Source organism: Phalaenopsis equestris, unplaced genomic scaffold, assembly GCF_001263595.1.
Source record: "Phalaenopsis equestris unplaced genomic scaffold, ASM126359v1 Scaffold000107, whole genome shotgun sequence".
Classification (NCBI taxonomy): Eukaryota; Viridiplantae; Streptophyta; class Magnoliopsida; order Asparagales; family Orchidaceae; genus Phalaenopsis; species Phalaenopsis equestris.
Window position 1 is genome coordinate 3,676,169 of NW_018164549.1, and position 27,175 is coordinate 3,703,343.

At 35.8% G+C, this 27,175-nt stretch overlaps 2 protein-coding genes across 3 annotated transcripts in view; both read left to right on the top strand.

Moving 5' to 3' along the window:
- The window catches only part of LOC110020796 (protein trichome birefringence-like 1), a 5,404-nt gene extending 1,305 nt beyond the window's left edge, over positions 1-4,099 (top strand). The window contains exons 2-5 of the mRNA XM_020719027.1: positions 2,697-2,889; positions 2,964-3,157; positions 3,242-3,400; positions 3,486-4,099. Of these exons, the coding sequence (XP_020574686.1) occupies positions 2,697-2,889; positions 2,964-3,157; positions 3,242-3,400; positions 3,486-3,804 (865 nt within the window). The 3' untranslated portion in view covers positions 3,805-4,099. The remainder of the gene's footprint in view (positions 1-2,696; positions 2,890-2,963; positions 3,158-3,241; positions 3,401-3,485) is intronic.
- Positions 4,100-16,383: 12,284 nt separating this feature from the next.
- Positions 16,384-26,964, top strand: LOC110020872 (protein BCCIP homolog). 2 transcript variants are annotated; one of them, XM_020719144.1, is made up of 8 exons: positions 16,384-17,093; positions 17,168-17,268; positions 17,358-17,603; positions 17,688-17,897; positions 17,999-18,064; positions 18,301-18,393; positions 18,469-18,525; positions 26,646-26,964. In XM_020719144.1, the coding sequence occupies exons 1-8, from the start codon at positions 16,973-16,975 to the stop codon at positions 26,742-26,744; spliced, it is 993 nt and encodes a 330-aa protein (XP_020574803.1). In that variant the 5' UTR covers positions 16,384-16,972; the 3' UTR covers positions 26,745-26,964. The 2 variants fall into 2 exon arrangements, with proteins under 2 accessions (XP_020574803.1, XP_020574804.1); XM_020719145.1 differs by lacking the exon at positions 26,646-26,964 and having other exon boundaries at positions 17,688-17,905.
- The last annotated feature ends 211 nt before the right edge of the window (positions 26,965-27,175 follow it).

Here is a 27,175-nt window from a genome sequence, read left to right on the forward strand (position 1 = left end):
TATATATATATATATATGTTTGTAGTTTTAGTTGCTATATCAGATGTCTATGCCTTTTAGATTAAGAAGTCTTAGCTCATTTAGTTCCAACTTCTGGGCATCATCAACGAGATAATTAAGAGGCAGAATTTCAGAAGTACAACTTTAATGCTGTCATTACTGCGTACTATCTATTGCCAACAGTAACTCATACTTTTGCAATGAGAATTTAATATAAGCATGAAATGGCCCATATCCATAGAAGGTAATGTTTGCATATTTAATCTCATGAGGATGAATTGATAAGTGAAAGTGAAACAAGGAACAAAGCATCAATTTGGAAGGGTTCAAAAATTAAGAATCGCTTGAAATATGAAATTCGTCTCAAGCATTGATATAATGCATGATAAATGAATAGTAATATATTAATATTTTAATTTTACTTGAAGATCTAACACATTTATAAAAGAAGGAAAAGAGTTGATAGGGGAAACAACATGATTTTTAATGTGAAAAAATTTAGAAGGGGAAATACCACGGGGCTTATTCTAGTTGAAATGATTCCCCTATGTCGATGCAGGTTATAATACTTTATCAGTCTTTCACTACTAGAAACAATATTACACAAGTGGGGATTGTAGACATGGCTTTATCTAGAGGGTGGCTGAATACATTAGGGGTGTGGCAGCAATAATGATTGACGATAGAGGTCTTGTGTTAGAAAATCTGATGCCAGTGTCGTTGGTTGTGGAGGTGGTTTGACGACGTTCTAGTGGTGGTGATGGTTGTGTTCGTGCAGCAAAGGTCCGGTGGCGAGTAACGTCTTGTTGGTGGTGGTTCGGTGGTAGCGATGTTGGAGACCGAGAAGTGGTGGTCCTGCGGTGGCAGCAGCTAGGTGTTGGTGGTCCGCTGGTGGCGCTGGTGGTGGACGGGCAACGGTGGTCAGACACCGGTGGAGATTAGACAATGGTGGTCAGACACCGGTGGAGACTAGACAATGGTGGTCTGACAACGATGGTCTGGAGGCGACGAAAGCTAGACAACAGTGGCCCGACAACGATGGCAGTGGTCGTCGAGCAATGTAGTTCGGTGGCGTTGACAAGTAGCCATATGGTGATGTTCTGATGGCGACAACAGTGGTGACTAGATAACGATGTTCCAGTTGTGGGGATGGCCAGACAACTCTGGTCTGACGAAGACAATAATAGTGGCCAAGCAGTTTGGTAACATGATGGCAGCTAGATGACAGTGGCAATGTGTTGTAGTCGAACAATGGTGGTCCGATGAAGACGACGACCAAAAGGTGAACGACGGTTGGCTTTGATAGTGGCGACTGAGTACACATTATCTGGCGGCTACAAACAAACGCTAGTGGTTCGACAACGACAACGACGACTACTACTAAAAATTGGTGGTCCGACATCAACTACAAGATGGTGGTGGTTTGGTGACGGCAACGACCAGACGATGGTAGTGAAGGTGGTCAGAAGGCAGTGGTCCGACTATGGCAATGACAACCAGTTGATGGTGGTCCGGCTGTGGCCATGGTGGCGGTTAGACAATTGTGATCCAATGACGACGACCGGTGGTGTGGTGGCATTGATGTGGCGACTGAGCAACGATGATTTAGTGGCAATGACAATCAAACGGTAGTGGTTCGACAGCTGCAACGACGGTTGCTGCTATACCGTGGTGGTCCGACGACGATTACGGTGGCGACAACAAGATGGTGGTGGTCTGATGGCCGCGATAGTTGGTGCAAGGCTATAGTGGTCTCGTGGTGGTGATGGCCGGATGATTATAGCGATGGTGGCAAGAAGGCGATGGTCCAGCTATAGCGGCTACAACCATATAACGGTGGTGGAGCTCAGGAACCCTCAAGATTTTAAAGCTCATTCAGTCTTCTCCTCCAGGCCAAGTCCCCCTCATGAAGAAGGTGGGGGATCTAGTTATAGAGTTTGTGAGTAGCATCTTCCTTAAATATTGCATGACATCGAACTACCCCATTAGACTGCCCAGAGTGATTCTCATTGTCAGATGTAGTTTTATAAGCATTCAGACGCCTTGATGATGCCATAAATAAATGATCTTAGGCTTGTTGAGATGCTCAATTTAACTATAAACTTGTTAGATTTGAAAACTATTTGATCCCAAATAATAACTCAAAGCTTCTTATTATGCTTTCAATGCATGATTCGGGCTCACCTGGACTCAAAACGAACACTTGTTGATGTCATCTAGTTGATCTCTTTAAGATGCTTCATTTGATCATAAATTAGAATATGGGTAGTTCAAAATCTAATTTTTGAAGCTTCGAATTAAAATTTACATCGAGAATCATATAAATATATATATTTATATTTCTGGCGGTTTTCATTTTCTCTCTACATTCGGAAGATCTCGTCAGACACTACTAGAATTAATCTCAAGAACACAAATTTTTAATATTACAGTTTTTAATGTTCTTTTAAGATTTTCATACATACCACTTAATTTCAATGTATTTACATATTTAACGCCTTAACTTCCATTTTTACATACATGCCACCCATGAAAGTGTGTATTTCACTCTTTTTTATAGTTAAAATGGTGGTATTTTTGTGATATTAATGTAAAAGTTAAAATTTAAAGTCCCACATATGTAAATACATAAGGAATTGGGTGGTATGTTTGTAAATACTCCTTTTCTTATTCCATGCATCTTTTCTGCCTCTCAGGCTAGAAGGAAGAAGCCTGCTCGAGATATTGAGAGGGAAAAGACTAGCCTTTGTTGGCGATTCTCTGAATCGAAACATGTGGGAATCACTACTCTGCATCCTCAGAAATTCATTAAACAACAAAAATGGAGTTCATGACATAACCGGCAAGAATGGCTTCAGAAACGAGAACTTCTATGCCTACAGAAATACTGTCAGCACCCAAACCTCCTTTTTTAGCTCTCCCGACAATAAAAAATTCACCTTCATATACCAACTTTCTCACAGGAATACAACTGTACAATCGAATTCTTTCGAGCTCCATTCCTAGTCCAGGAATGGGAGACACGGAGCTCCAATGGCAGCCGAAAGGAGACCCTTCGGCTGGACATGATGGACAATACCTCTTCGTTGTATAAAACAGCAGACGTGATTATATTCAACACTGCACACTGGTGGACGCATGAGAAGACTTCTAAAGGGTGAAACTTTATTGAATCTGTATCTCTTCCCTGATTTTTTCATATGTAAGAATTTCATTAGCTGAAGCTTCAGAATTGCTGCAGGGTGGACTTCTACCAGGAAGGCGACCATGTTCATAAGAAGCTCAGTGCTGATGAGGCTTATCACAAAGCGCTGATTACCTGGGCTCGGTGGGTGGATGAGCATATTGACGCTAAACGCACCATTGTCTTCTTCAGGGGATACTCCTGGTCTCACTTCAGGTAATTTTACTAAAAAAGCTGATTTTTTAAAAAGAGAAATAAGCTAGAATGGAGCTCACTGGTGCTTCCTTGGTTTATCTTCCAGAGGTGGACAGTGGAACTCCGGTGGCAGCTGTGATGGAGAGACTTCACCTATTCTTGAGGACAGGCATCTGGCAAAATACCCAAACCTGTTGAAAATAGTAGAGCTGGTTATAAGAGAAATGAAGACTCCAGTTTTGTATCTCAACATAACAAGGATGACAGATTACAGGAAGGAAGCGCATCCTTCCAAGTACCGCTTCAAAGAGGAGAAGCGAAGGCTGGGAGCGAGCCAGGATTGCAGCCACTGGTGCCTTCCAGGGGTTCCTGATGCATGGAATGAGCTCATGTATGCTATGCTTTTGAAGAGATTAGGAAGGTGAGGCTGCGAGGAAGAACAGAGCTGTTTGTACATAGGGAGGAAGATGCAATACAGGTTATTTTGAAGGATCTGCTAAAAGGAATTTGGAAGACTTGAGGATGAAGGAATTTGAAAGCTTTAGATGATACAGTTGCTGTTACTGTAGCAAGGTCTCAGAGGGCTATAGTCTTGTGATTTGTATTGGGTGTTTCGTTTTATTCTGGTTGAAAGTTTGTAAACAGAACCAACAGGCGAAGCCACATATTGGAATTTTCTCACAGATGAGCCAAAGGTTATGATAGCATTTCACAACTTATTAGAATTCATTACATTTTTAAGATTTGGTGTTTGCCGTTTGAGATTTTCTTTGATAAAATTAATTACATATATCATACATGGAATGGAAAGATAATGTCCATCCCAAGCTGACACATGTTTTGTTGAATTTGAGACTATCCCATAAAGCACAAAATAAAGCACAGGAGAATGTGCGAGAGATAGGAATGATCCCTATGATGTGTACAATTAGTTGTCTAAGCCTATATGAAATAAGGACCCCCACAAGGTATTTTGGGTCATAACTAAATACAGCTACAGGAATAAGCGCTAAAATTGACGGTAAAACTGACGGTCTAAATTTACATCGGTAAAAATGTCTTATTTTGCGACGGTTTTATAATGATTTTGTGACGAGTTATTTTTGACGGCATAACATAACATGCCGTCACTTACCAATAGTAAACTTATTTTTTACGATTTTTATTATTACAGATGCATTATACCATCGGTTATAAACAAATAATAACTGACAACCTTCTTTTGTCGGTTATTTATGAACCCGATATTTGGCGGAATGTTAACTGACGAGGTTTCTTAATAAGCGACAACAATTGTCGTCGGTATTAATGCTAATAACTGACGAATTTTAAGCCGTTTGTATGTCATTGGAAATAATCCCTTATAAAGAGGAAATTGCAACGCCCCAGTCTTGCCCTAATCCTCTCCCCCTCGGTCTCGGTCTCGGTCTCTCCCTCGTGCCCTAATCTTCCCGTCCTCTCTCCCGGTGACTCCGTGCCCCGGCGACGTAGCTCCGACAACTCCACCGCTCCGACGCTCACAGGTATGGCCAACCGTCCTTGTGTTTTAGTTATGGATGCTCTTACTTGACATTTACATGAGGATTTACCTTGTTATATGTTTTTTTTCGTTGATATTTTTCTTGTGGATGAGACTAGAGAATGAGTTTAATTAGCAGCTGTTTGGTACAGATTTATGTAAGATTTAAGCTAAATTATGCCAAACGACAAAAAATGCCTCTATGAACCCACCTCTTGAGTCATGTCCCTGTGGCCTCTGAACTTTTTTTTTTTGGGTCATGCCCTTGCGGCCTCTAAACTCATTCTTCGGGCCATGCCTCCGCGGCCTTTGAACTCACCTTCTAAGACTGAATATGAGTCTGAAGGCTTTCCTTCCAAGTTTATTTAGTCCTTTCTTTGGTTAACTTGGTTGCGTTAGCGCCATAACTAACCTTAGTTTAATAAAAAATTGGCTGCTTTCAACAAGTGCGCTATGCCTCGGTGACATAGCACATTTGTTTGTGATCCTTTATTGATATCAATTTTTGATGTCACACATGTTAGATGTCATTACATATGTTATGGAAGTGTTTCCGAGAGAATTATGGTTTAGAATAACACACCAGCATAATATTTTGGGGCATTTTTTGGTATTAAAATCTCTAAATTAATGCCCATAAAAATGCTTATGTTTGAAGTTATGAGAATATATTTTAGTCATATTTATTTTTTTTGTAGCTTACCGATCGCCAAAACCCTTCGTCGGAAACTCAAGGCGAAAATCGAGGCTAAGTGCCTAGTATAGCCCCCACGGGGCTTAAAACCAAGAAAACGGAAAGTAGGCACCAATCCCGGGCACCTAGGCACCCAAAATAGCTCTAGAACATGCTTGCTTGCATGATCATTGTTATTTGCTTAGTTGCACATCCCTTTGGGTCACTGCCTCCTGGCTCTTTGGGCAGCTACCGCCACGACATGACCATTTCCTTTGGATCATTGCCTCATTGGTATACCATTTTCAGGCCGCTGCCACCAACATCCCGAAATTGAAACCGCAAAAAGTTGTTTGGGGAAAGGGAGGGGGTGCGTCTTGGCACCGGACTCAATGTTTAGGCGTTAGGGACCCAATGCTCAGGCACCAGGGACCCAGTTCTCAGGTGCCAAGTTTAGTGCCTAGGCGCTATGCCAGTTTCTGCTCTACCTTTTCTCAAAATGTTCACCTGACACACCTCCCTAAGTAGCCAAAAAGTGTTGATTTCTTGGATTGTGTGGAGATATTCCTATAGTGGAGGTAAAATGGATTGATGAAACCTTTTTTGGCCTCCTTTAGAAGGTTCTTGGGAGGGGTGGCAGCCCATTTTTTGACAAAAAGGAGGAAATTTGGAGCTGAAGAGTTCTTTTCCTTAGCTCCTATGAAGAGAATTGATCTTTAGCACTTTGGTCTTCTCTAGAGAGCTTGAGCTTCTTCTTCCTTGGTTCCCTCTAGAAAGCTTGGACGGCTAGTAATCTTCTTCCCTCGAGTGCTTCTTCTTCCTCTTATTGCTAGAGAAAGCATGGAGGCTAGTTTTCCTTGAGGTTGAGAGCAGTAGAGAAAGGTGAGAGAAAGGGGCCAGCATCCTACAACTCCCTTTTTCTTCTTCTTCTTCTTCTTCTTCTTCCTTTTTCATCAAAAGAATAGCTTCTTCTCCTTCATTTCCCCTTCCTCCACCATAGACTTGAGTGTGTGAGGGAGTTTCTTGAAGAAGCTACTTTTGGAGGACAAGGAGAGTGTCATCTCTTCTAAGACAAAGGAGAGTTTCGTCCTAGCAATGTCGCGGTGTGGACAACTAAAAAGAACACTTCGATCAACTGTCACATGGGTAAGTATCTCTAAAAAACCTTGCTTTTTTCATTCCTATAGTCCTCTAAGTCTGGATGCTAGAGGATTTAGGTTTGGATTTTTTTTTGCATAGAGGAAAATTCATAAAATTAACTGCTTTGTGATTCCTCTATGAATCCAAGAGTGAAACTTACTCTTTCTTTTTTGAATTTCAAAATTTTGAAGACAAAGGTTGTACTAATCCCTCTATTTATTACGATGTTTTCATCTAGATGGACGTTTGAAACCTTTGAAACTTGCCGACCGAGAAGACGAAGAGACTCCTTTGATCTTCATCCTCTCGATCATGGAGAATCCTCTGCGTGAGAGATTCCCATCTCCTGTGGTGCAAATAGAGGTGGACATCTTGTTGCTTCACACAATAAGGCATTAATACACCTCACCATCATCTACCCAAGGAGCCTATGAGGTCTTTAGGATGAGTTCAAATTCATAATTGAGCATGATCAAATTTCCATTTTATGCATGTGTTCGCATTCGCATTGTGTGCATTCCATGAATTTTAAAATTGCATCAAAACTTTCATGTTTTTGTATGTTTTTGTTGATAAATTGTCCACCCTACTAGCTCAATCGATTATCCCTCTGTTGGCTCGATCGATGGGTTGTTGTCGGTCTAGTCGGTTCATCCGACCGCCATCCATTAACTCGATTGATCGCCCGCTTAATCGATTTGATCGACCACCCCCGTCGCTTCGACCGATCGGCCGCCACTAGCTTGATCGGCTCAATAGACCATCTTCAATCTATTCAATTGATTGATTGCTATAGGCCCGATCGTATCGATCAATTGTCCTTCACTGATCGACCTCCCATGCATGCCCGATCAACCATCTTTGGTCTAGTTGATCAATCGACCACCACCGGCCTTGTCGTACCAATCGATCATGCTTTGTTGATTAGTCAGCCACACTGGCTCGATCGATCCTCTTCAATCTGTTCAATCGATCAGTCATCATCCGCCCAATTATATCGATTGACCATCCTTCACTGATCGGTCACCCATGCCTGCCCAATCAACCATCTTCGTTCTATTTGATCGATCAACCACCACCGACATAGTGGTATCAATTGACCATCCTTCGTCGATTGACCGTCTATTTCAGTTTGATCGACCACCTTTGTCGCTTTGACCAACCGACCGACCTCCACAGGTCTGATCTTGTCGATTGTTTATGCGTGAATGCTGCATTACTGCATGCTTATTTCATACTACTTACGCAAATACATTCGCACCTCACACCTTGTTATGCACCTGCAAGCATATGCCCTCATATGCTCATAGTGGGCATCTGCCCCATTTTGGCAGGTTACTTTGTGCCTACCTCGTGACATCCATATGCCATCATGCACCACATCACCATTGTGTTGCACTTACACTCATGAACCTTTGCATGTTTTCTTGCATAGCATCTTGAGTGCTTGCATTTCACACGCTTGTGGTTTGCACTTCAGTCACTGTTCTCACAAACTCATCTTCGACACTCATATGTCTCCTATGAAAACGGCTTGCACGCTAAGCCTGCCCATTGTGTGATTCTCCCCTGACAAGAATCACACTTCTTCACCTTCTACGGCACCGCTCCATACTCTTGTAGGCGTTTTCTTGAGTAACTCCTTCTCGCAAACTCATCTTCGACTCTCACGTGTCTTCTCTTGGGACGGCTTGCACATCAAGCCTACTCAGTGCATAATTCTCCCTAATGAGAACTACGACACCTTTCTTCCTATGGAATTACTCATATGTATCATAGGTCTCTCACGTCATGTCACTTTACATGGTTCACGTCTCAAAGGCCTTTGAATCCTCCAAGTGCACAAAATTTGTCCGCTTGGGCACATGGCTACCACTTGAAATGGATCACACTTTAAAGGTTTCTGAATCCATTCTGGCACAAGTCATGTTGCCCATAGCACTAGCTTGGTATGTCATATGTATGTCATATGTGTTGCATGTGCATGTTACTTTCTTGCATGTTTGGTTGTTATTAGAGCAAGGTGTAATTCTCCCATGTGAAGTCTTATAGTTTGGTAGCCAAGTACCACATAACCCATGTGATGTGCTTTACATTCACATTTTCAAATGTCAATGCATTCATCATTAGTATATGTTTTCGTATACTTATAACAAATATTTGCTATCTCGTGGTCACTTCTACCTCGCTAGAGCACTCATAATGCATTGAATCACTTTTCACCTGCATGCGCATTCTTGAACATCTCGACAAAGAAACTAGCTCGTTAGTTGAGTGACTCGTTGTTGATCATGTTGTGTTAGCGAGTATTGCCCACGAGATGTCTTGGTGGGCAATACCAGCTATCGCTAAGTGTATGTCGTGCTATGGTTCCAAGGGGTCTAGTAGGTGACACTTAGTATTTTCCTCTCTTAGGACCTATTTTAAAAATATAAAAAAATTTATGCATTTTAGCTTATACCATATATTAGGTTGATATTTTTTAAAGCTTTTCTTTTATTCATATAAAACTTGCATCCGGTGACACCTCTTTAAATTCATGGATCCTTTGGATGGTTTCTTTTCAAAATATATGCTAGCCTTCATCCACACTTGCACACACTTAGATACTGTGACTAGGTCATTATAAGTTAGATGGTGTGTTAGGCTAGGATTAGGGTGTTAGGTAATCTTTTCGATGTCATGACTATAGTTTTCTATTGGTTTGATTGCCTTATCGAGGCATTATTTTGTGTGCTACTTTTTTTGTGTTTACTTGGGTGTGAGACATGTGCACTAGTATGTTAGGAGCAATCTTCTTGCAAGGAGCCATGTCCAACATGGAGAAGCATTAATAATTTATACTAACATCTTTTATGCATGTGTTGCTTAGCTCTCCTCTCATCTGACATGTTTTACTTCATTGCATGCCTATAATTTGAGTTAACTCCACTATTTTGTAGGTCGGGTCTTTTTTTAACTTCTATTGTGTATCTTTTAGAGTCTCATAGGCTTGAGTATTGTATTACAAGTAAAGTATGGGCACGTGACCCGAGACACCTGACAGGCTAGACCGCGTGACGAGGATCGGGATATACAAGTTCATTTCCCATAAATTAATCTAAAATCTCATTTATATATAGAGTTAGGACATGGCTTATAAATGTGGTTTTTGACCACCTTTTCTCTTTTCTGAGATATGTTTCTGACCCAATGCACTGACATTTTAGTTATTATAATTAGTGTGCTTTAACTTTTTGTAGTGTGATTGACTTGGCTTCATTGTTATTTTCTTGTGGTTGGTTTAGAAATCATGTGAACATAATTTAGGCTCTCTAACAACATAAAATTATAAATTTTCTATAAAATCCTAATAAAAGATTAAGAGTAATCAAAATTTAGGATTAAAACATTTCAAGATTTTCAAATTCTATATTTACTTTTCTGTATGGCTTTCGGGTTAGATTTTAAATGAGTTACATAGCATGAACATAACCCAAGTAATGTCTAATAGAGCTGTCATGCTTAAGACTTTAGAAAACTGCATCATATTGCATGTCCCAATGAGAAGTCCATGTACTTCTTCGACCCGAATGACCCAACGTAGATTTTTACTTAGGTGGTTCTCTAGCACGCCTAGGGTGTTAGAGGCTTCCCTGACCCAAACAAGAAATAAGTCCTTTGTGACAGTGTTATTCAGCTTTATAGCGGCTTCCTTGCCACTTTGGTAAGTATAAGTCCTACCTCTAATCTTCATACCTACATAAGAGTCATAGGATTTAAAGTTTCCTTCTCTTAGCCGTAGGGCTATAAAGTTATCCTTGGACACCACAATTCACAATTTATGAATTACTGATAAGGGATCTCTGATTGTGTTGAATCAACTATCTTCACGACCTAACTTTACATATAGCATATTACTTCTACTTTAAGAATCCTAGGAAGAATTTATCCATATGCATTCAACGAAGGAAACTGGTGGTGATGGTGATTAGATGTAAATTTTAGATCATGCTTTTGTGAGGAAATTTAAGAGGATGAATCACTATAGAAGAAAGCCTAGAAACAAATCGGCGCCATCCAGCTAATGTAGGTGTGATTTTGATGGAGGAAGCTATTGGCAAGTTTGGAAGAGTGTGCTTCTAGAACTTGGATTCTTGGAAGAATGAGGCTAATTAAAGAATGTTTTAAATCAATAAATGCACAAATATATTCTTCATCACCCATTTCCCTTTTTGTTATAACTGCCATGGGAGTATTGGGAATCTTTGAAGAAAAAAAGAAAGAAAAAAATATAGAGACACATATATTTTGTTCATGTGTTATCATCAGAAAATTCTAAAACAATTCTCCATAATAAAAAAAATTGATCTTGATGCTCAATCTCATGATTTCCCTTACTCGAGCAACAAGGAATTATTCTTATGCAACATGGAATTATTCTTACATTCACTATGCCAAATAATAATATACAATCATATGACTTTGGGTTTGCTATTGTATGCAATATATGGACCCATCAAGTCCAATAATTAAAAATTTTGATAATCCCCATCTATGTGCTGACATGAAATTTATTATAATGTGAATAACCAATTCTTTACTCTATTAAATGAACATATTTTATTTATATATGGACAGAATTGTGGGAGCAATCAAATGATATTGATTAAATATAATGATTATTCTTTTAGATAATTACCCAAGATTAATAGAGCCTAATTGATCTATTACATATGATAAACTTATGAGTCATGCATGAGTTAGGATTCACATTATAGCACATAACAAATAAAATCATGATATCATCTACTTCAAAATTACACCCTACTCTACAAAAAGGAGGGCAAATGTGAGGTCTTCAATGAGAATAATATGGGAAGATGCATTATACCCTTCTCAAATAAAAATTTCAAGAAATATGCCTTAGATCCGATGCAGTGAAAGGAAAATAAAAATTCTTACCGCTTGGGAAGAGGACCTCGACGAAGGTTGGGAAAGAGGACCTCATCGAGGGTTGGGGAAGAGGAGGAGATGCGAGAAGATCTGCGCTCGGGAAGAGGAGGAGATGCAAAGATGCGAGACGATCTCGTTCGGGAAGAGGATGAGATGCGAGACGTTCTTCGCTCGGGAAGAGGAGCTTCGGGAGTTCGGGGAAAAATATTACATCAGTACTACGCACGTAGAGTAATATGTGTAGCCAATGAAATAACGCCACGACGCCCTGCGTGATAGAGAAAAAAAACGGCGCAGTAACACGGGGAATATTCCCTTCCGTGTTATTCATGTGTTATTGTGTATTATTATGTGTTATTGTGTCCTAGGAATATTCTTGATGTTATAATAACGCAATAACACATCAATAACACATGAATAACACACAATAACACATGAATAACACGGGAAAAAAATATTCTCCGTGTTACTGCGCCGTTTTTTTCTCTGTCGGGAATATTCCCCGTGTTATTCAAGTGTTATTGTGTGTTATTCATGTGTTATTGTATTTTGAGAATATTTTTGAAGTTATAATAACAGAATAACACATCAATAACACATGAATAACACACAATAACACATGAATAACATGGGGGGGGAATATTCCCCGTGTTACTGCGCCGTTTTTTTCTCTTGTCGCACGTGGCGTGATTTTATTGGCTACGCACCGCATTTCCACGTGCGCAGTACTGATGAAATATTTTTCCTTAGGGTAGAGGGCACCAATGTAAACAGAATTTTTCCAACAATTTATACATTTAATTTGAGATAATTTGTTGAGGATAAATTTTATTTGTTATTTATTATTTACTTTATGTATATTTTGATTTGAAATAAATTATATTTGATATATTTAATTAATATATGAATATTTTTAAAAATATTCGAAACCATCTAAAATTTATTTTGAGTATGATAAAAAATGTATCAATTATTTTTAGCCAAAAAAAATATTAAATTCAACAAATATATTTTTAAAATCAACCGGCAATACAAAAAAAAAAACTAAAATAAACTTATTCTCAAATAAAATAACATTTTTCAAATCACAATCAATTAAAATAATTTTCATTCAATTGTTTTTAAACAATAGTGAATTAATTCTTATAATTGATATCCGCAAGAAAATTTGCAGCAGTAGAATAGTAGATTATCGTTTTAGTGTGGTACGAGTATTCAACATGCACTTATAAGAGAGAAAATAACTAGTATTGACAACATAAGTTTTTACGTGGAAAACCCAGAAAGGAAAAAAAAACTAGAGGGCCTAGCCCAACTGAAGAAATTTACTATAACTTAGATATTACATATACAGTTCCTCGTCCCACAGACGGGAATTTGATTAATACTCTTCAGAATTACAATATCGGTGCACGAATGAATGAACTTATTGTAAGAAGTGGGAGGAGACCGATGGCGATCTGTGGAGGCCGACAGGTGGTGGTCGACAACTAACGGTATTGATTGATGGAGGCCAACGGTGGTCAACGATTGTCAACTGTGATCAACGGCGATTGGAGTGACGTTGGGCTTCAACTCCTCAAAACTTCAAGCTTTTGTTCAGGCTTCATGCTCTGTTCCCCTCATGAGATGGGTGGGTCTTTATTTATAGCGTTTTTGATGCAATTAATGTTGAAATATTGACCACTTAGATCAGAAGGTCATGAAAGTTTAGTATGATCAAACATTATTTGATGGATATTTGAGTGTCTTAATGATGTTGGAATTGAACGATTTTAAGCTCGTTGGATTCTTCTTATCTAGACACTCGATTTGATTATAGACTTACTAGATTCGACATTCGTTTAACATTTTAAATATGTACAAAAATCTTCCAAGAGTGGTTTAATGCCTTGATCTGAGCTTGATTTGACTCGGGTTGGACTAATTTTGATATCATTGAGTCTGTCTCATCGAGCCAGTCAGTTTGACTATAAGTTTACTGAAATCAGAGCTCTGAATGACTCTTGATTGAAGTTTGAATGTTTTTTGCTAAAAAGATTGTCTCGAAATTCCCGTCGAGTGATGAAAATTTGTTGACGGCGTATCAATAATTAAACACAGAAACATCTTATATAGATTCATTAAAATTAATGGCAGTTGTCATCTGTTGTAATTTGTTGTCTTTGGTGTAAGTATTTGAAATACTTTATAAACAATTTAAATTTACATTATAAATGAAATATTTAAAATTTTAAACATTTTAAAAATAAAGAGCAGCTTAGGGTTGTAATCGAGTCAACTTGAGTTTGTCGTGGATTGAATTTGGCTCGGTCAAATCATAAGTTATTCATCTATAGTTCAAGTTTGTTTATGCTGAGTACTAGATTTTTCATCTTAATTGAATAAGTTTAGAGTTTTAACGAGTGCATCATCTTTTATATAAAATAAAAAAATTAATTTGAAATCTATTTTTTTGTATAACTGTTGTAAATATGCTAAAAATTTAAAATTATTAAAAAATAAGTTTCCAAATTTAAATAAATAAATTATTGAATAAATTTTAAATTAACATATATATATATATATATATAATTTAAAATTTATTCAATAATTTATTTATTTAAATTTGGAAACTTATTTTTTAATAATGTATATATAAGATATATTTTTTAATAATTTAAAATTTATTCAATAATTTATTATATATGTTAACTTAAATATATAAGATATTTAAGTTTTTAAAACAACGGAATAATATTAATAAGTTTTAACAAACAACCTCATTAAAATAAAAATAATAAGAAATTATATTAAATTTATATGCATATAAGTATTAAATTACAATATATTATTATTGAACATATAATTAAATAAGCTCTAATCATTTTTTCACTTATTCATGGTAGTGGTTGATGGTGTAATCTCTCCTCATGATGCAACAAGTTCGAACAGCAAAGATTGCACATTTAGGGTAACATTTCTCGAAAAAAAAAACTTACTTAAGTCTTATTTATACAATAAACATATAAATATAGAGCATTTAAGAGGTTATTTATTGAACAATAAACGAGTTTGATTGTGATCTTTAAAAAGAGAGTTAGACTCTTCATATTTGATTCACCTAATATTTGAGTTTTCAAAAAATATTCAAACTTTTTTGTTTACTAAGACTCCGTTTAGGGGGGCGGGGGCGCGGCCCATAATTGCGGCGAAAAAATGTAAAAAATGTTTGGTTACAAGCTTTGCAGCCCCACGTCGAAGAAGCTGGGGGAGAGAAGGTGGCGGAGTTAACTCCACGGCCTCGCGTTCGCCCCGCTACTATTACCTTTTGCCCCGCATTTTTTTCTCTTCTGCCCTAGCTGGAAGCACGCTGCCTCTCTCTTGAATCCTCTGCGCCTTCTTCTTCCCTAACCTTGAACAAACGAAATGAGGTATGGCTAACCTTTCCCTTCACTTGTTTTTGTGGATCTGATGGGTCTTCCGTTATTGAAGAAAAAAATGTGAGGAAGCTTTTAGCGTTTGGAAGTCTTCTTCCTTTTCTCTTTCCCATCTATCTCATCTCCCTCTTTTCCATTATTTTTGATGGATCTAAAGTATCTCTTTCTCGCTTCTCCCATCTCACTCTTTTCTTGGTGGATCTCATATTTTTGGCTGCTCTGGCTTTCAGCTTGATCTAGTCAATTGATGGAAGATTTGCATTTTAAAACAAGCTGATGGATGGGGGTTGTGGCAATAGTTCTTTAGCATTCTTGTTAATATCTGTGAATTGATCAGAGCTGGTATTTTGTTGGCTGGGCTATAGATCATATTACGGGTGTGAAAGACTAAATTTGGCAATTATTTGATCTGTATTGGTATTTCATTTGAAAGGATATTTGATCTTCATTTTTGGTGATGGCTGAATTTGGGATTTATTTGATCAGAACATGTATTTTCGTTGCTCTGACATTCTCTAGCTTCACTGCTGAATCTGTCAGATGATCTTTTATCTCCAAGCCACGAGAAGGGTAGGGAGGTGGAAGCATCATTTATCTACAAGCCGCGAGAATGGTGTAAATTCCATAATAAAAATATATAAATAATTTCAGAAGATGAACAAAACATCATTTTTTTTAAATATTGTTCCTTTACAATATTTTAGAGAAAATATATTTATTACATATATGCTACCCAATTAAATACAATCCTTTTCACGAGTCATCTATTTCATATATTTATCTATTCAACACTTAAATTTTTTACATATATTAATCAATTTCATATATAAACATATCTAATACTTAAATTTATTCAAATTTATTCAATAACAATGATAAATTTTGTATATTTATATATATTAATCAATTTCATATATATACATAAAAATTTTTAAACAGTTTTAACAAACAGACGCAACATGATTATTTCTCCAGAAACAACAGCCCCACAATTGCACCAAACAGACAACCAACTTTCCCGCAGCAGCTTTCTAGGACAACGCAGCTGCAGCTGAAAAACTAAAAAAACTACAGCCGTCACAAACGGAACTTAAGAGAAATGCATTGGTTCATTTATAGCGCTAGAGTACCTAAATAAGTTTTACCTTGGGAGATTTACAAGCATACCATTCATTAAATATATCTAACGTTTTTAAATTATTATCAATATAATAATTTATTAATTATTACTCAATTAAAATAATACAATTAACTTAAATAAAAAATAAAATAAAATTACCAACCTATCTCCTCTTGGCCGGAAAAGCTTACCCCCGTCCCCCAAAAACCCTAGCTTGCTCCCCCTCCTCCTCCCCCTCCCCCTCGCTGGATTTCTGGTGTCGCGCAAAGCTATCTCCTTCGTGGCCAAACTGCCCCTCCCCCTCCCCTGGATTCTTGGTGTCGCGCAAAGCTATCTCCTTCGTGGCCAAACTCTTATGAGACAGATGCGATTAGAGATAGCTGGGAAGGCAGCGACGGTATCGCGGTGTACAGAATTCCTATCTTTCTCCTCTTGCCGCCCTTTTCCTACCGAAAGTTAAATTCACATCTTCCTTTTCGCGCGAAAGCCCATCCCGGATTCACTAAATCCTGGATTTAAGGCCGAAATCCTTGAAATCCGGATTTCTCAAATCTGCAGCTTTATTTTGTCCAGAAGTCCTGGTTAAATCCTGATCTAAATTCCTTACAAGACAGGTCCTTAAGAACCTGTAGGCTTTACGAATGCGTTTTGTGCCGTTTGGTAGGATTTAACATGAATCCTGTATAAATTTTGCTTAAACTGGTGGAGGAAGGCAAAACTGCTTTATTATTCAATAAACCCCGACTCCCGCCAGGCAGTTAACGGCGCGCCTCCGCAATTAACGGCGATGGTACGGCTCCGGCGATCAGCTAAGCACTGCCGCCTTCTCAGACGGCCTTTGTTTTCTTCCTTCTCTCGCGCTCTCTATCTTACTCAGTTGGCCTCCGCAGGCAGAACTAAAGCGGCAGGTATGTTTTTTTAATTTCCATCTGTCTATAGCTTATATTCTTAAGATTTTTCTTTGATTCATTCTACTTTGCAGCACAGAGTGGACGTGCAGGTCTCAAACGCCCCTCGAAAATCAAACCGGTGGAGTCATCCGTTTCGTCGGACGATGACGATGAAGAAGAACATCTGCAAGAAGTGAGCTTTAAAGAGACAAACTATGTTTTTTTGTTGCCTCTGGATTTTTCATATGCTTCATTTTTCTGCCACTCATTTTTGGTAAAAAGGGCACAATCGTTGAAGCGGATTTCGGATTCTTTGACCCCAAGCCTGGGGATTTCCATGGTGTGAAGCTTCTGCTCCAAAATTACCTTGATGAAAAGGTGTGGGATCTCAGTGGCTTCGTTGATCTGATTCTTGGGCAGACAACTGTCGGGACTGTTGTGAAACTGGATGGGAATGATGAAGTTGAAGAAGGTGGCAAAGAAGATTTGTACGCTGTCATTAGTGCCCTTAACTTTGGGCGATATAGTGTATGAACAAAGCTGTCTTTTTGCTGAGACACAGGTTCTATTGTTTATGTTTCTTTTGTATTCTGAAAATAAATTCTTCTTCAGGAGCATCAATGCATGGGGGAGCTGAAGGAGTTTCTCTTCGGTGTTTGTGGTGATGAGAGCGTGAAAAGGAAGCTGAAAGTGCTGCTGGAGCAGCAGGCAGACGATGTGGGTCTTTTAGTTTCTCAGAGGTTTGTGAACTGCCCGCACCAGCTGGTGCCCCCACTATATGATGCCCTCTTTGACGAGGTTTCTTGGGCAATAGAAGATGAGGTTGGATGGTGATATTCTATCTTGCTCGTTCCTTATATTTTGGTGCCAATTTTTCATTGATAACTGATTTAATGACTATTGCCTCATATATTTTTTTGAAGCCAACGAAGGAACTTAGAGACTCATTCTGCTTCAAGTTCTACTTGCTGGTTACTAGAATCTATGAGGTGTTTCTCATGCCATCCACTATTTCATAAAAAATACCATCATTTTAACTTTTTTTAAAAAATGAAATACATCTTTTCATGCATATGGAAGGTGACATGTATGTAAAAATTAAAGTTTAGGCATTAAATATGTAAATACATAAGAATTGAGTGGTATGTATGTAAAGCTTACTATCTTTTTTTTGTAAAGCTTAATCTCCCCGTTATGCTGACGCTACTATCATTTATAATTGTAGAATAAACATGCCAACCAACTCAATGCAAAAGAAAGGAATAATTCTGAAGATCCAATAATCTACCTAAAGGTGGAAGATGAAGTTTTCCATGAGGTAGATGAATTATATTTGTTATAAAATTTCTTGTCACTCATTTATATACTCATCAGTAAACTTATCTCATTTCAGCTGAGTTCGTTTTCTTTTACATTTCGTCTTCATTCTTCACCGTTTGTTCCACCCGAGGTATGTTTATATTGCGCTTTACCTTTTAGTGATTTCACCCTTTTTATTATTTTCTCCTGCTGTTAGGTGGGCTTAATGAGATCATGAAACCAATCATTGTTTCTTGCATGAAATTTTGAGTATGTCGATTTTATACTTAGGATAGCTCTTCATGCTGTTCGCCTGGATGTTGATATGTGGCATTGTTGGTATTTCATTTATCTCTTCTTGATATGATTTCCCTGTTAGCTTATTTTGTATACACTAGTTCCATGTTGCATTAATAAAACTACTATGCGGTATTGTTTGCTAACTGCACGATTGCGTGCTTTAATTTGGTTTCATTGGCTGTTTGAATTTGATAAACATTGGATAAGCATATTGTCAGATGTGTATTGTGAATTTCTCTAAATGAAGTTGCTTGACGCCCAAACAAAGTGAGGATGAAGCTTCAAAGCTTGAGTGTTCTGTGTGTGTGTGTATTAAAATTATTTGTTTTTTATAATATTCATAAGGTTAAAATTATTTGTTTTTTATAATATTCATAAGGTTAAACATAAAATATTAAAGTAACATGATAAAGTAAAAGATTTCTATTTATTTATGACAAGACATACAACAATAGTAAATTACTCCCGCATACACAGATATAAATTTTGAGACAAAATAGGAATGAAAAATTGTATCGGGCAAGGAAAAGCTATTGTTTTTCATGATTTATGCTATAGAATTAGAAGTAAGGAAAAAATAATAATAATAGGATCTTGTTTCAAGTTGAAGATCCTGAATAAAAATGGAACATTGTTTTGAGAAATTATATATATGAGTTTTAAGGAATAAAGAGTAAGTGGAGTTATCATACTTTAGGCTTAGCTGTGATACTGATGTGTATCAAATTGGCATATTATTTTTTTTTATTTTTATTTGTGTTATTTTTATGTTTTATATACTTGGGTGATAAAGATAATATAGGGAAAAAGAAGTTAAAACGAAGTGCCTAAGTCCTAGACCAACACTCCTGCGCCAGTCTTGGGCGCCTAAAGCCAGAGCCTCAGGTGCCTCAGCGCCAGTTTTGTGTGCCGAGACGCATGTCCTAGGAATGAGAAGATAGAGCACTTGGAAAGTTGTCGCCGGTATTTACTCCATCCAAAAATTTATAGCTAAGTATTTACTCCATCCAAAATGGCTAAGCTTAAAAATGATCACCTTCTTTACCCACTTAGATGGTAAATCCATATATAAAGCTTGGGAAAGATTTAAGGAAATTCTTAGGAAGTGCACGTGCAATGCCCTACCTGATTGACTAATCATACAAACCTTGTATATTGAGCTTGTCAAATTTGTGAGATCTATAATAGAAGCTGCAACTGGGGGGTTGTTAATGTCTAAACTATTTGAGGAGGCCTACACACTTATACAAGAGATGATTACCAATAATTTTCAATGACCCTCCGAGAGAGTCAATCCTAAAAGAGTAGTTAGTGTTCATGATATTGATGTGTTAGTAATTTAGACTTCACAAGTAGCAGTTATTTTGAGGAATCTAGACAATCTAGGCTTACATCCAGCACCAGGATCTCTAGTAATAGAAGAGAATGTCTATGTGCAGTTAGTGGATTCTAGTAGTACTCATGTTGTGTTAAAAAATGTTATCAATAATATACCCAATAATCCTTATTCTAACACCTACAACCCTGGTTAGAAAAATTACCCTAATTTTAACTGAAATAACAACCAAAGTATAGGAAGTGATCAATGGATTAGCAACCAACAAGACAACCTAGGTAACTGAAGCAATCAAGATAGTAATTTCTCTAACCCCGACCCTAATTATCTTTCGGGATTCATGTCAAGTACACAATTTAAAGAAAAAAGAAAATTTTGGAAGATTTAGCATTACAAATAGGAAATCAAATATAGATTCATGCAACAATCATATGAAACATTGAAACACAATAAGGGCAATTAATTAAGTCGTTGAGTGATAGGCCCCAAAGGTTGTTACGAAGTAACACAGATGAATTTAAAGAACCATGATGTGAGCAGTGTAAAACCATTAAACTTAGAAGTAGAAAGGAGTTAGAGGAGGTAGGAAGGGAAGAGTCTAGAGCAGAAGAGTCCTAGTTTGAGAAATCAATTGAAAAATCTTCATAAAACTTGAGCAAAATACATTTACCTTTGTGGAAGGGACTTGAGCACCACACTTTCCTTGGAGATTAATATGAGAAAAATTGGACCAAAAATTTTCTAGATTATTGGAAATGTTCCAAAAGCTCGTTATTACCATTCTATTTACAAAAGCTTTTAAACAAATGTCCAGTTACATGAAATTTATGAAAAAATATTTAAAGTAGAAATGTAAATTCTCAATTTTCGGAACTGTGACATCAATTGAATAGTGTAGTGCTATAATTTAAAAGAAACTCCCTCAAAAACTGAAAGACAGATAGATTTAACATTTCTTGCATAATAGGGGATAAATTTTCTGAAAAAAAATTATGTCACTTAAGAGCTAGTATTAACCTCGTGTTTTTTTCGGTATTTAAGAGACTAGGATTAAGAAAGCTTCAACCTACCACTATGACCATGCAATTAGCTGATTGTTCCTTGACTGTACCTAGAAGTGTTATAGAAAATTTCCTAGTGAATTTTTTTGTTTTGTTTTATAAGGAAGACGCTGAGATCTCAATTATACTAGGAAGACCATCTTGCAACTAGCAAGGCGAATATTGACATGTAAAAAGGGGAGTTTATTATTAGATCTCAATTATTTCTTGTTTGATCTTATTTTGTTTGTATAAACTCATACTTTGAATTTCAATGGATTTTTTTTTCTTCAAATATTTTTAGGAAATAAGTGTTTATACTACTTTGATTTGGTAGTGTGATGAATCTTACTCAATCCATGAGATTTCTTTAAGATTTTTTTATGTTTATTGCACGTTGGTGTGTTAAGGTTCCAAACCTAACTTTCTATTATGCTGCTTGAAAAATTAAAAACCCTTGTGATCTATAACCTGTCATTGACTAGAAGCCTAACACTTTGTCACTCAGTGAAATAGGAATATCATCATTAGAAGATTACAATCTGATAAGAGGTTAGAGAATTCTTGGGAGTCTTTGCATGGTTAAGTAAACTTTATCGTAATATGAGACTCCTACGCTTCTTATAATTAGGAATAGAGTAAGGGGTAATTGTCCCTGATTGTCAACATTAGGTAGAGGAAATTCATTGGAAGAATATTGAGGATACACGTTATCCAATTCATAGAAGCATGTTTTTAGATTTTTTTTTTAGAACAAGTAAAAAACATAGTTAGATTTTCATTTGCAAATTTAGGATTTAGAAATTTTAAAAAATTTAAACACTTCAAAGTAAACTTAGGATTAGTGAAATAACACTTTTACCTAAACCTAGGATTAGTAAACTAAAAATTTTATCCATTGTGGAAGTTAACAAGTTCCCTGTGGGATCAATACACGAACGCAAAACCTTGAAATATGCATATTGCATTAAACAAAGGAGAAAAGTACAAAAGTGACAGAAGTAGGTCAAAAGACCTAGGCAAAAGAGGCCCTATCATCACGGAGAATGTCAGAAAGCTCTGATGATTCAAGGACCGTATCAAAAGAAAAACTATGTGTAAAAGCCCTTTGGACACAAAAATGGGTAGCCCAATTGAGCTCCCTAGGAACAAAATGGAAAACAACCTGTTTAAAAGAAAAAAAGAAAGTTAAAAGCATCACACAACTCCGGTTATCCTTCAACGTCTCTTGGTTGAGCAAGTTCCTCACGTAGTTAATGATGTTAGTATTATCACCTTCAATGATAAGCCCTTTAGCCACAAGCATCCAAGGGTGCATAAGAGATTGGATAGCCGCAATAGCTTGTAGCTCCTCAAATCCATATATTGCTTGAGTGACACGTATACTTGTGTATTTAACTCGTGCTTCAAAGCATTGCTGCATCAGATACCTATTTAGATTTAGGAAATTTGAGTTTGAATGGAAAATTACAAATTATCAAACTTATTTCAAATATGAGGAGAAATTTTGCAAGCTTTTAATTGATTGTTGGAGTTGCATTAATGTCATATATAAGTCTTATTTGGACCACTTGAATTTGAAATTTGGACCATATCATCAAACATGTAAGTATGCATGGGTAGTTAAAACTAATATTTCTATGTTTAGTGGTGTTTAGTTTTTATTCAATTGGCTATCTTTATTGATAAAATCTGGTGTGATATACTTATTATGCTTGTTGCTCATGCTATTTTGGGCAGACCTTGGTTTTATAATTAACATGTCCATTTTATGAGTTTTGATCCATATGTTTAAAAACTAGTAAGAGGAGTTATTTTGAATTCTGCAAAGTGTAATTGTAATTTTAAATCTACAAAAGAATCTAATGCTTCCAATGAAGTCAAAAAGTTTTTGCATATTCTTAGTAAACATGCATTTGAGAACTAGAGTAGGTTGGAGTGTATGATTTATGCCTTTGTAGCTCCTGAGCCGAATAATGTACTGCTCGATGTTAATCAATTTTTGTTGATTTTAAAGATATCTCGATGAGCTTTCTACTGAATTATCATTATTGTGGGATATACTATATGCTTGATGTAGTTCGTGGATCATCTTTTCCTAACTTGCTTCATTGTAGGATGAATCCAAAGAATACACTAAAGTTAATATGCATCTGAAAAAATTACTTAAGAGATTTATAAGGGAATGCTCAAGTCCTTGTATGTAAAAAAGAAGAGATTTGGCATATATGTGTGATTAATAGAGCCATTAATATAATTAGCATTAAATATAACTTTGTTTTATAACTCATTTAGATGATATGATATATGTGTTGCATAATGTTGTATGTTTTTCTAAAATTGATTTGAGAAGTGACTATTGTCAAGTTTTAGGTAAAGGATGGATTATATAAATGATTGGTATGCCTTTTAGACTAACTAATGCAACTAGTACTTGTACGAGGAAAAGGAATCATATCTTGTAACCTTAATTTTAAAATTTCTTGTTATTTATTTTTATGATATTTTATTTGATATGATCATTTGACACATCTTAGGAGAATATTTGAGATTTGCCGAGTATAAAATATATTTTTGAATGTGAAGAAGTGCTTTATTGTGACTCCATTTATGATTTTCTTAGGATTTGATGTGTTTAGAATTTGGATATCGCTTGTATGTTGATTTTGATAAGTTTAAAGCAATTAAAAATTATCAAAATATACTTACATGCATAGAATTCATATGGTTTTGCTACTTTTAATAGACAGTTCATTAAAATGTTTAGCTTTGTTTTTGTTACGATTACTAATTATTTAAAAAAAGGGAAATTTTTAGGGATTAAATTTGTTAATTATGCTTTTGTTGAGATCACGTAGGCTTCCTATCATTTTTGCACTTAAAATGATTTTACCAAGGCATTTAAATTTTTTTTTTATATGGTTGGTGTCAATATTGGAGGAGTGTTAAGTCTGACGCGACATTCCATTGCATTCTTTTGTGAAAAATTAAGTAAAATTAAACAGAAATATCCAACCCATGATTGGAAATTCTATGAAATTATGCAAGAGCTTTGTTATTATGTATTATTGGCTACCTAAAGAACTTGTATGATAATACAATGACTATCATTGAGCATTGATATTTTTAATGTCCAAAAGGAAGTTGTGACAAACATAATATGGGTTGAGTTTTTGCATGAATATTCTTTTGCATTTAAACATTAAACTAAAATAAAGGGTAAACTTTGTTGATATTTTAAGTAGAATTTTTGTCATTCAATATATAATACATGTTAAGATGATTAGTTTTGATCATATAAAAGAGTAGTATGCTGCTTAAAGGATTTTTGATAGATTTATCAAGAGTTAAGTAATAGTCCATATGTTTACTAGAAGTAAAGATTGCATGCTTAAAGATGGATACTTATTTAAGGTATTCATATTTGGGAGACTTTCTAGTGTTAGTACTATTTGCTGTGTAGCTGTAATTTTTTTAAGTTTAAAAAGGGTTGTGGCGCCTATTGTTCAATAACCTTGGATATGTTAGCCTGCTAATGATACATTTGGTTGTATGCTCTATAGCCAATTTCATATGAACCATGTGAATTATGTGAACCATGTGAAGATGTTGGTGTGACTTTTATTTTTGGTTTATTGTGATTATTGAGAAAATAGGATTCCATTTTTTAGTAGTAAATAATTTTTCTTTTCAATATAACTTCTTTTAAACATTTTTACATTTTTTTATGCTTCTCATGTTTTTAAACATTATTTTAACAAATTGTTTAAGTTCATGGGTTGTGTAAAACAATCGTTTTCATATGGTCGTAGAACTTATAAGATATTTTCTGGAAAGAAAATGGGAATACTTCTTAAATTAACTTCTAATCACTCACGTGTTGATTGACCAATGTGAGCAATATACATGAGACTGGGTGATCTAATATATCATCTGTTAAAAGACCACGCATCTTAATGGGATTGAATATTATTTATGATTGAGTTTGCATAAGATTCATTTGTCAGAGTATATGAGCATCGGTCCATTTGGTTCGACCTAAAAAACCTAAGACTATATGAATAGAGTTACTTCGAGTGGTCACAATTGATTCCACTTACTCCAATAAAGAAATACCATCTACAAATTAATATTTCTTTGTTTTATGGCCCTTTCTTATTCCTCATCATATCCAATAATTCTATTTTAGAACTATTTTCTTTTACACTGACACTAGAACCACCTTTTACTTTGCATAAATTGACTTGCCACACCCCTTGCAACAGGACCATGCAAGAAATTTTATAACATCTTAATGTAATCATAGGTGAAAGAATTTTTTTTAAAAAGAGGGGGTATCTAACACTTGAATCCTACCTTGATGCTAAATATACAATGTCTATGGTTGATGAGAGGTTAATTTCAAGATATTGGACATTATTAGTGGGCAAATTTTTGATATGGAGAAGCAAAAAATAAAAATGGTAATAAAATCTAGCGTAGAAGTCATATGTTGATCTATGATATTTGAAATATGAAAAAATTTATGGCTGAAAATCATGTTGGAAAGTTTAAACATTTAATGGAAAGATGTTTTATGAGGGATCATGTTAACAATCCAGTCATCAATATCGTACATAACCCCATGTAATATGATCTTTTTGAGCATAATGAAATTGATAAATATTGTATAAAAGAAGAGCTAGATAGTGATCAAATTTGGATTTATTCATTACCACATGGGAGCAATTTGCAGACATTATCACTAATGGATTGTAATGTAAAGGACAATCTTAAAAGATTGTTAGGCAAGCTTGGAATGAATAACATCAATTCATTTGTTTGAGATGGCATGTTGGAATCAATCTTGAAACTACACTTAAGCATTTCTCCATGCCTTCCATCAATCATGCTCTACATTCCAACCTCCACTGTCCGCTGAGCTCTCTCTCTACTCCTGATAGTCAACCCCCACCAATTGCTTCGCGCTTATCTTGCTACCACCAAACTTGCCATCTATTCTCTCTCCTTGTTTGGTGAAGGACCTCCCCATTAATGCATGCGATCATTGTTGTCGCCTTTTTAGTCATTGGGTTATCCTATTATAATTAAATTCTAGGGGCATTTACTTACATACCACCCAATTCCTATGTATTTACATGTCTACTACCTAAATTTTGCTTTTTATATTTATACCCCCAAAAAATTTTAAAAAGTGAAATACTCCTTCTCATGCATGGATATGTTATGTATGTAAAAATTGAAGTTTAGATGTTAGGTATATATGCAAATACATAGCAATTGAGTGTTATGTAAATAAATCTTCCTAAATTTTATTGGTAGTTTCTATCCCTTAAAATTTACTACTAGTTGTTCTCCTAAACTTGTATTAATTCAGCACAAATAATTGAATGAAATACATAAACTAATTCTTGTACTGGTACAAATCTTTTCACATTCGGCTAAATGAGTAAAATTTTTCTATTTTAAAGCACCGAAACTGACAAAAAATGTGATGATTCTCTCTGTTAAGGACTGAAATAGTCCTTTTAGAGGTTTTCTGTATTTGAAAATGATAATAATTTCAGTTTTGACCAAAACTGCCGTTTGTTGCAGGTGAAGAATTATAGAGCAATGGGTTTAGTCATGGTCATAAATGCTGATGTTGTTCCAAAATTCCGTGAAAATTTGAAGTCTCTTCTTGCTGAAAGCTAGAGCCTGAAATATCATCATGCACAAAAAGTTTCCTTTCAGGAGGCCAAAATAAAAAATTAAAAGAAAAAAAGACTGGAAAGCTACACGCTTATGCCCAAGTCTGGTTCACTTGTTTTGCTCTATTAACTTATGTAATTGCATGTGTAGATTACTTGATTCTTATGAGGGAAAATTCCAACATATTTTTTATTTTTATTTTTTGAGCTTTTAAATGCTGAAATTTTGTTTTTATAGTGTGATATTTTATATTTGGGCTAATGATAAGCAAGGGGCATTTAATCTGTATTTTTTTTTTTTTTTTCGGGCAAATGAGCGATCGAACTAACATCTTAGATTTTATATATTTACATGTCTAACATCAAAGTTTTACTTTCTATATTTATATTACCCAAATCTTTCATATCACATAAAAAATGCCACTGATTTAACTT

What these genes read in the sequence shown, in the direction of transcription:
- LOC110020872 (XM_020719144.1), top strand. Translation starts at nt 16,973, where the DNA reads ATGGTACGGCTCCGGCGATCAGCTAAGCACTGCCGCCTTCTCAGACGG. An exon ending in AAGAAGAACATCTGCAAGAA is followed by an intron (nt 17,269 to 17,357) that starts GTGAGCTTTAAA and finishes TTTGGTAAAAAG; the next exon opens with GGCACAATCGTTGAAGCGGA. An exon ending in AAGATGAAGTTTTCCATGAG is followed by an intron (nt 18,394 to 18,468) that starts GTAGATGAATTA and finishes ATCTCATTTCAG; the next exon opens with CTGAGTTCGTTTTCTTTTAC.